General features: G+C 51.5%; 1 protein-coding gene across 2 annotated transcripts; it reads left to right on the forward strand.

The window, feature by feature from the left end:
* Positions 1-4,173: 4,173 nt before the first annotated feature.
* On the forward strand, positions 4,174-8,098 carry FOXI2 (forkhead box I2). 2 transcript variants are annotated; one of them, XM_015289046.4, is made up of 3 exons: positions 4,174-4,926; positions 5,019-5,207; positions 5,655-8,098. In XM_015289046.4, the coding sequence occupies exons 1-2, from the start codon at positions 4,494-4,496 to the stop codon at positions 5,177-5,179; spliced, it is 594 nt and encodes a 197-aa protein (XP_015144532.3). In that variant the 5' UTR covers positions 4,174-4,493; the 3' UTR covers positions 5,180-5,207; positions 5,655-8,098. The 2 variants fall into 2 exon arrangements, with proteins under 2 accessions (XP_015144532.3, XP_003641555.5); XM_003641507.6 differs by having other exon boundaries at positions 5,019-5,200.
* The last annotated feature ends 1,204 nt before the right edge of the window (positions 8,099-9,302 follow it).

Below are 9,302 nucleotides of genomic sequence, written 5' to 3' on the forward strand. Positions count from 1 at the left end.
GTGTCCACTAGGATTCCCAGCCCACCCCACGTGCCCACTGCCCACGTCCCTCAGTGCCACATCTCCGCAGCTCTGAACGCCTCCAGGGATGGTGACCCCACCAGTCCTTGGGCAGCTGTGCCAGTGCCCAACTGCTCTTTTGGAGAAGATGAGCAGGAAAAGGACAGAGAGCCAAGGATGCTCCTCCCAGTCTCCCCCTCAAGTAGAAGTTTCCCATTATTTTGCTGAGATTTGGGAGGTGATCAGAAGGGGGATGGCTGAGCAGCCTCCAGCTCCCCTCACCGCCCAGCTTGTTATTATTTATTTCCCAGCCTGGGAAATAAATGGGCTTTGTCCACAGTCCAGCACAGCGAGTCCCAACCAATCTGAGAATAAATCACAGAGCATGATGTAAACACTTAAGCTTTCAAAAACAAAGCAGGTCCTCAAGGAGACATGCTCTGCAATGTCTTTCCATTAAACGTGAGTTTTGCAGTAATTAATAGCCTACTTAGTAATGGAAGCAATAAAAAAACGGGGGCTTCCTCAAAGGGTTTCTTCACGCTCTATTGCAGCAGACCAAGATGCTCACAATGTGCTGCCCCTTCTGCAGTGGAACAGCGACAGGACAGCCCATGTTTTACACTGAACTCCTATTTAGAACAGGTGAGTGATGAAAAGGGAGATGTGCCTTGGGAAAAGCAGATGGCTGGAACTTGCTTCTTGACCGTATGACCATAACCGTGTCACTTGACACTTCTGAAGGGTATACACACAGGCAGGTGGATGTTGTGACATACGGACACAAATGGTGATGCTCCATTGCCCCACGTAGCAGCATTTCCCCCTGGCAATGCCACCAGGAGGGACCACAGCATCTCAGGGAGGTGGTTGGAGTTCTGTGACGTGTGCTTTCTGTGCTCAGTGTGGACAGTGAGTACTTTGGTTTCTCCATTCTTGCTGTCTCAACCACAGCAACTGCCCTGCTGCTCAAGTGAGGGGTGCACATCATAGAATCACTGAGGTTGGAAAAGACCCACGGGACCACCCAGTCCAACCATCCACCCATCACCAATGGTTCTCACTAAACCACGTCCCTCAACACAACGTCCAAACATTCCTTGAACACCTCCAGGGTCGGTGACTCCACCACCACTCTGGGCAGCCCATTCCAGTGCCTAATATATCCCTTCCCTTTAGGTGCTAATGTATGGGAGATCTGTAGTAAGGGACATATATCCTAAATAAGTAGTCTCTTTATGAGCGAAATACAAATGCAATGCACAGAGCGCTGAAATATTTCTGTGTCCATTTTTACTGAACCTCTACTTTACGCTGCCTGTTTTCTAACTCTAGCAGAGCAGGAAGGATGAGAGCTGGAAAACAGAATCTTGATGTGTTGGAAAAGGTTATTCCAGGTCATTGTGGGTATTTCTAAGAGGCATTAATTGTAATTTTGCCCTTTTGTGAGGTCACAGTACTGGAGTTGCCTGGAGTTACAGGTGAAAATAGGTTCAACACAGCACCAGTGACATTTTAAAAGCAGTTGTGCCAGATTTTACTAAAGAAAACAACTCTTTAAGAGGAAAGATAAAGCATTTAGTGGACAAAAGAAGATGGACACATCAGTGCATATTTCACTTTCTCATAGACAGATTTTCTGACAGGACAAGGGGGGATGGTGTTAAACTGAGACAGAGGAGGTTTAGGTTGGATATTAGGAAGGAGTTTTTCACGCAGAGGGTGGTGACGCACTGAACAGGTTGCCCAGGGAGGCTGTGGATGCCCCATCCCTGGAGCCAGGCCAGGCTGGATGTGGCTCTGGGCAGCCTGGTCTGCTGGTTGGCGACCCTGCACATAGCAGGGGTTGGAACTGGATGAGCATTGTGGTCCTTTTCAACCCAGGCCATTCTATGATTCTGTGCCACCTCTCTTGTACAGCGTGGCTGCAGAGAAGTGTCACCTGAGCTCTTGTGAGTTGGAGAGTAAAATAAATCAGAATATATTGTGCAATCTAAATATGGCAGTCTCCAGTAGATTTGTCTTCCTTATTGACTTCCTGGGAGATACATATTTCAGGTTTAAATCATAATTGCTGAGATTATCTGAATTCTAATTTTAGAGTTAATTGAGTTAATTGCCATAGACCAATTGTCTCAAGCTTGATTGGCCCGAAAAATGTCCATTAGTTAGCTAATAATTGTCACAGCAAACGAGCGAAGCTGTGTTCAGTCCTAAATAATGTTCGGGTGGGTTTTCATGGCGTTGGATGAACTTCCTTCTGTTTTGATATGCTCTGAGTAGTTCACCTTAAATTATTTGCTGTTTCTCATTGTGTGTTTGTATTTCAGCTGCTCCCACTTCCTTTCAGCTGAAACGAGGGGAGTGGATTCCAATGTGTGTTGCTTCAGGAGAAATCACAGCCTGATGCTGTTGGTGCGAACTGCCCACCTCTCCATCAGCCTGGCCAGAAAATTAAGGAATGCTTTGTTTGAGTGAATCCCTGTGTTTCAGTCTCTCTAAACGAGCCCCTGTGCACAGCCTCCTTTGGACCCACGTTTTATGAGAGAGGTGAGTGGGAAGGAGGTAATGCCCCTATAGCCATAGCCCCTGGACTATCCTAAACAGGGATCAGGAGCTGCTGCTGGTGAGCTGAGCCATAGAAAGGTGGCACCCACAGCATTGCATCTTCACTGCAGTGCTTTGGGGGAATACAGCACTAACCACGGAAGTGCTGGTGCAGGTGGCCAGGTGGCCACGAGCAGTTGTCACCCACCACCCCACACACCTGGGAGCAGGCTGGACCTGGCAGGAGCAATGCCTTTAGCAAGCCAGTTAAGCCGTGCTGCTTGATGAGGATGTACTACACAGCTTGCAAACGACACGGGGTCAGTACTGCTTCTGTCTCTCACGCTTGCTTGTTAGCACACCTCATTTCTCGGGCTTTAAGCCGCCTAATTGGATGTTGCGGCGGCGGCAGCAGGGAGGAGGGAGGAAGGTGGGAGCACCGCGGGGAGAAGCATCTCCTGGAGCTCATCAGCCACGATGATCGCTAGATGGCATTGCAACCACACCGTTACCAGCCCCAGCGCGACAACCGGCCGTGATGGGAGGGGAGGGACGTGCGGGCGGCAGCGGCCGGGGATGGGAACGGGGCCGGGGATGGGGATGAGACTGGGGATGGCGATCGGAATGGGGCCAGGGCTGTGACTGGGGCTGGGGCTAGGACTGGGATTGGGGCTCAATTTAGGGCCGAGATTGCCCACAACCACAGAACAGCCAAGGATGCTCCTCGGTCACTCCGTCATCATGCACTTTTATCGTGTGATTCTGATGAAACTCTAGGGGAAGCAAAGAGCAAAAGTTGTAAAACGATACACTTTTCATAACAAGGACTACTTTTTCCTATGGGTTCCATATCATGAAGCAGTCAAGGAGATGTGTTTGGCAAAGACTGCTGCTTCCTGATACAGAGTTTTTGTGAAACAAGAAGTCAGTGCCACCAAACATACTGTGTATGAGGATCTTCATGTCCTGTGGTGTCAGCTTTGCCATGAAAGGCCGAAGGTAATGAGTTCTCTGTGGCAGTAACACAGAACACATTGCGGCCTGAGAAATGGGAGCACCCCTGGGCAGTCCTGAGAGCCATTTGGGGCTGTGCATCTCTGTGGGATCAGCCAGAGCAGGGAGATCAATGAAGGCAACATCTGGGGTTGGATTGCTGGACTAATTTCATTGTAGCAGGTCCTTTACTTTGCAGATAGGCTCAGCATAAGCCTACATAGCTATACAGGTGCTTAAAGTGGGCTATAATGCTAATACATATAGATAGATAGATAGATAAAAATCCACATCTTACTTCTGTATGCATGTATGATAAACGATTGCAGATTATTTCCTTCTCACTGCTTTAACATTGGTAGGAAAAGCATAACCCAAACGAATGTTTTTACAGGAGGATAAGGGATGCAGAAGCACAGTGCTTACAGGATGTCAGCCGCGTGGATTGGCATCGACCAAAGCAGAGTACAAATTCTACCCGAAGTTTAATACCAGCAGTACGAAGTGAAAGCAGTCCGTTCCCTCTCTCCCAGCAGGGTGAGCAGACGGCGCCGATTCATTGGTGTGCTGCAGCTCTGCCTGGTGCGGGGGGGCACCTGCGGCTTTCTGTAAGCGCGCAGAGGAGTTCGCTCCGATTCGGGAGTATTCAGTATTAGGAGCGCACGTCGGACCACAGGTGCCTTCGTGGGAATCCGAGCAGCAGCACGGGCGGGTGCGGCGCTCCGGGCTCAGCCCCATTGCCCCGCGCGCACCTGCGGGCCGGGAGCGGAGGGAGGGGTCTCCGCGGGGCCGGGGGAGCGGACACGCGTGGGGCGGGGGCGGCCCTCTCGTAGCCGGGCGCGGGGCAGCGCGGTGCCGGCGGAGGGGCCGCGGGCGCTATTTAAGCGGGCGGGGTGCGGCCGCGCCGTCGGGGCAGGCAGCTCGGTGCCGGGCGGGCTCGGTGCCGCCGGAGGATGCACGCCTTCGGGCCGCCCGCCGAGCCGCCCCTCGCTCGGGAGCTGCTGGACGCGGCTCTCCGCCCGCCTGCGCTGCCCCGCCGCGCTCCGCCCGCCGGCAGCCCCTACGCGTGGCTCGGCGGCCCCGCCGCCCCCTACCCGCCCGCCGCTCCGTTCCCATCGCCGTGCCCCGAACGGGGCTGGGCGTCGCCGCTCCCGCAGCACGAGGGGCCGCGCCCGGCACGGCCGCCCTACTCGTACTCGGCGCTCATCGCCATGGCCATCCACAGCGCGCCGGGCCGGCGGCGGACCCTCAGTCAGATCTACCAATACGTGGCCGAGAACTTCCCCTTCTACAAGAAGAGCAAGGCGGGCTGGCAGAACTCCATCCGACACAACCTCTCCCTCAACGACTGCTTCAGGAAGGTCCCGCGGGACGAGGATGACCCGGGTAAGGCGGAGGGTGGGGACGGGGCGGGCGGAGCGGTGCCGCCCGTGGGTCGGGGCCGGAGCGATGGGCGCCGCACCTTCCTCTCCCCGCAGGTAAAGGCAACTACTGGACGCTGGACCCCAACTGCGAGAAAATGTTCGATAATGGCAACTTCAGGAGGAAGAGGAAGAGGCGGCCGGAGGCCGGAGACAGCGGAGGGGCCGCGGGGGGCCCCTGTTTGAGCACAGCCCCCGGGCACGGAGAGATGCACTGAGGCGGAGGAAGGAATATTTTTGTAATGCGTAACTGTACATTTTTATAGGTCTATAAATAGAGAGATGAGAGGAAGAGCGGGATGTGTGTGTGCTTAGGGTGAAGGTGGGAGGGCTGCGGGAAGCGCTCCCCGTTGGGACTTGAAAGTATCCAATGCAGAAGGCATGGCGGGACATTCATAGAATGGCTTGAGTTGGAAGGGACCTCTAAAGGCCATCTGGTGCTGCTCTCTGCAATGCACAGGGACACCCACAGCTCCGTCAGGTGCTCAGAGCCCGGCCCCTGACCTTGGGTGTCTGCAGGGACCACCCCCACCTCTCTGAGCAGCCCATGCAGTGCCTCACTGCCCTCATTGTATGCAACTTTTTTTTTCCGTATCCAGTCTAAATTTCCCACCTTTTATTTTGAAACAACTTCCCCTTGAGCTACCACAGCAGATGCTGCTGCTAAAGAGTCTGTCCCTTTCTTTCTTACAGCCCCCTATTAGATGCTGAAAGGAATCACCATGGGGTGAGCTGGGTGAGACGGTGGCTTTCCCTCCCCCTTGACAAGAGCAGCCTGTCCCAGCCTTGCCTGCCGACCTCCTGCCCCACGGATGCCCGAAGTGCCTTCCTCTCCTCTGTCCAGGTGTGCAGCTGGGATGCCCTCACTGCGATGCACAGCTCTCTGATGTGGTTGGGGTGGTGATGGGCTCACTGAGTGGGGAGGAACAGCAGGACGTGCCCCTGGAGCTGGGCATGGCGTGTGGGGCAGCCAGCCCCCCATCCTCTACGGTATTTCTGAATAAAACCCCTTTATTTTCCCAAACACAAAAGATCATCTTTGTGTCAGACTGCGGAGCTGATGATAATTTATCCAAAGAATTTCAGATTTAATCGAGCATCCAAAACGCTGCCGGATCCCTGCTGAGGAGCCCTTTAATTGCTGGGTTTGCTGCTGGCCCCCACGATGAGTGCTTGCAGGGTGCTGACAGCCTGCGGTGCGCGTGTCCCCGTGCAGACCGGGCTGTTTGTTTAAAATGCCTCTGCTTTACCCACTTTGTCACACATACATGTTTAGGAAAACACCCCCAAAGCAGAAACCTAGGGTGCTTTTTTTCCATTATAAGGGAGCTGTGAAGCAAGTTTGGCCAAAAGACTGGGAAAGCAAACTGCATGAGGCATACACTGTGTTGGAGATGCAAATCCCTGGTGGAGAACCAGCCATGTAAGAAAAGCTTTGAATGGTAATAAGTAGGATTACAAAACTTCTGGTTTACAAATATCCAAATTCTGTAGACCTGGACTGAAGGAAATAGCAAACTGAACTCATCAGCCAAAAGCCCATGTAATTTTAATGCAGTCAGATTTCCTTTTCTACTGCTCTGCTGTTTGTAAAAACAGCATCTCCAGAATTGCTTTTAAGGTATTCTGGGTATAACCCCCTTGTTTATGTCGTTATTTTCCAGGGCTGTCCATTAAGAAGACATTTAAATTGTAACTCCTGTTTCTTTGGACAATGATGCTTGAGACTTGAAGCTCCCATTTCAGCAGGGTAACCTCCAGCTCCTGCATGAAAGGGAGCAAGGGACGTTAGTTAGCAAGGGACCCCCCTGCTATGTGCAGGGTCACCAACCAGCAAACCAGGCTGCCCAGAGCCACATCCAGCCTGGCCTTAAATGCCTCCAGGGATGGGGCATCCACAGCCTCCTTGGGCAACCTGTTCAGTGCTCTCAACAAGGCAGCTGTGGGCTGGAGGGAAAAAGGGTGACAATACAATGATGCGCTGTGGTCAGACATTGCTTAGGCCTGGTGTCCCATAGGTGTGCAACAGCACAGTATCCTGTGACACGTGCCCTGCTGTGACACACAGAGTGATTTGCTGCTGGTTTTATATGGCTCAAGCTTCTGACAGCCTCCTGAGCCTCCCCACACTCCCAAACACGCAGTACAACCAAAGTCACGCTCTGCAGTGCCAACCCAACCTGATTTAGTCTGAGAAGCCCTTCAGGAGTTCCTCTGGTTTGTGCAAGAAGAGCAACACAAATGCACATGCAGCAGGATGGCCCACGTAGGGCAAGACTGAGTGTTTGTGGTGTAGTTAAACCAGAGCACGCTGGAGACCTGGACTTTATCCAGCCAGCTTTGGGCCACCATTTCTTGACCCTCGGGCAGCACGTTGGCCAGTGCAGGAGAAGGGGCTGCTCCTCGCAGACAATGGCCATCTTCACAATGAACAGCCAGGCGTGATCTGCTTCTCATCCCTGGCAGTTCTCCCTGATGGAAGGCGTTGGGCAAGGCTGGGAGGGCACAGTGAGCTCCCTCCCTCTCCCAGGGGTGCAAGCAATTTCAGTTGCGTGCAAGCAGTGCCTGCGGGGCGTCTGCTGAATTAATGGGAGGAACGGAAAAGCCTGGTGAGCTCCCAACACCACGGGGGCTGGCCCTGCAGCCCGTGCTGTCTGAGCAGGGCAGAGCAGGTGGAGAGAGAGCTTTCATTTCCTATGAATATTTCCAAATCATCACCTGTGGTCAGTTTACTGAGTTTGATTCCTTGTGTTTTAACATTAGTTATTATCAAAGGCAACAATTCTCTATTCTTAGCGGGGCTGTTGCTTACCAAGAGAAGTCCATAATGAATGCAACCCAAAAGTGGTAAATCAATTTTATTTCTACTTTTTTTCCCTTTTCCATCAGATCTAGCACTTGCATGCAGCTCATCGTTACTAACCATTATGATTCCCCTGTGCTTTACTGCATTACAACTTTGCTTCCCATTGCCTTTTGGCAAGACAGAGCGTGTACTGTCAGGTTCTGTACAGCTGTACTGTACAGGTGAAATCAACACATATCACACTAGATTTTATTCTGCTCTAAATCCAGGCTCTGCAACTACACCTTTTGAAGTCATGTTAATTGTGACCACCAGCGGGGCTTCTGAGTTATCAAGGAATATGATTAAGACCACTGGGTGGGCTTTCCCTGGGCAGCCTGGTCTGGTATTAAATGTGGAGGTTGGTGGCCCTGCCTGTGGTGGGGGGGTTGGAGCCTCATGATCCTTGAGGTCCCTTCCAACCCAAGCTGTTCTATGATTCTATGATAAAGATACATTCCTCACAAGTAAATCTTTGTGTTGAATGTGAGTTTACATATTCTAGCCACTGCCTTCCCATCAATCAGATAAGAGCTGAAGGGGAAGATGAGAATGGTGTTGGCTTTGGTGGCATGGCCTTAATGTGGCCTGCAGTCTCGTTAGTCCTTTCTGCTGCAGTGTGTGAATGTTGCAAGAGTGTAATCTTCGCATGTCCCAGTCCTCATCTACCTACCTAAAAGCATTAATCTGATCTTTTCAGCACCTCATAGTAACATTTTTCTTTCAAAATGACAGCACGTGACTAAGCTATTTATCTTTTTTTTTTTTTTTTTTAAGAAAGCACTTTATTCTCATCCATTACCCAGACAGAAGAAGGGAAGATTTTTCACTTGAGTGTGATTACTGCTGTGCTTGCTGAGTGATTTCATATTGCTATCTCTGTCAGCATCTTAGTTTGTTTATGGATGTCAGGTTTTGACAGAGCTGGTACATTTTGTTTTATTTTCATTGAGATCTTAACTGGCACAGTGCTGCTGCTCAGGCAGGGTCCAAACACATGTTAAGCTTCTGCATTTTCCAGCATTTTGCTAACATTGACTCCTTAATTTTCCTTCAGCCTCACAAAAGCCAATGCAAATGTATCAGCAGTTGAGTAGCTGGTTGGTAGGTAATGGTAAAACCATTCCCCCTTGTCCTATCACTGTCCACCCTTATAAACAGCCATCCCCCCTCCTGTTTATATGCTCCCTTCAAGTACTGGAAGGCCACAATGAGGTCTCCCTGGAGTCTCCTCCTCTCCAAGCTAAACAAGCCCGGTTCCCTCAACCTTTCCTCACAGGAGAGGTGCTCCAGCCCTCTAATAATCTCAGTAGCAAGCTTATTTGATCACTATACAGTGGATGATATGCACAGATCCTTTGCTATATTAGAATGGCAGGATCACAGAAAGGGTCGAGTTGGAAGGGATGTTAAAGGCCACTCAGTACACAACCACAGGCAGGGACACCTCCCACCACTCCATACGCACACGGTGCCAGTGCCTTCCTCATAGTGAA

The sequence above is a fragment of the Gallus gallus genome, chromosome 6 (genome assembly GCF_016699485.2).
Source record: "Gallus gallus isolate bGalGal1 chromosome 6, bGalGal1.mat.broiler.GRCg7b, whole genome shotgun sequence".
NCBI classification, from domain to species: Eukaryota; Metazoa; Chordata; class Aves; order Galliformes; family Phasianidae; genus Gallus; species Gallus gallus.

Bases quoted from the DNA above. Each gene is read 5' to 3' on its own strand.
- FOXI2 (XM_015289046.4), top strand. From the start codon at position 4,494: ATGCACGCCTTCGGGCCGCCCGCCGAGCCGCCCCTCGCTCGGGAGCTG. The intron at 4,927-5,018 runs GTAAGGCGGAGG...CTCTCCCCGCAG, and splicing joins GCGGGACGAGGATGACCCGG to GTAAAGGCAACTACTGGACG.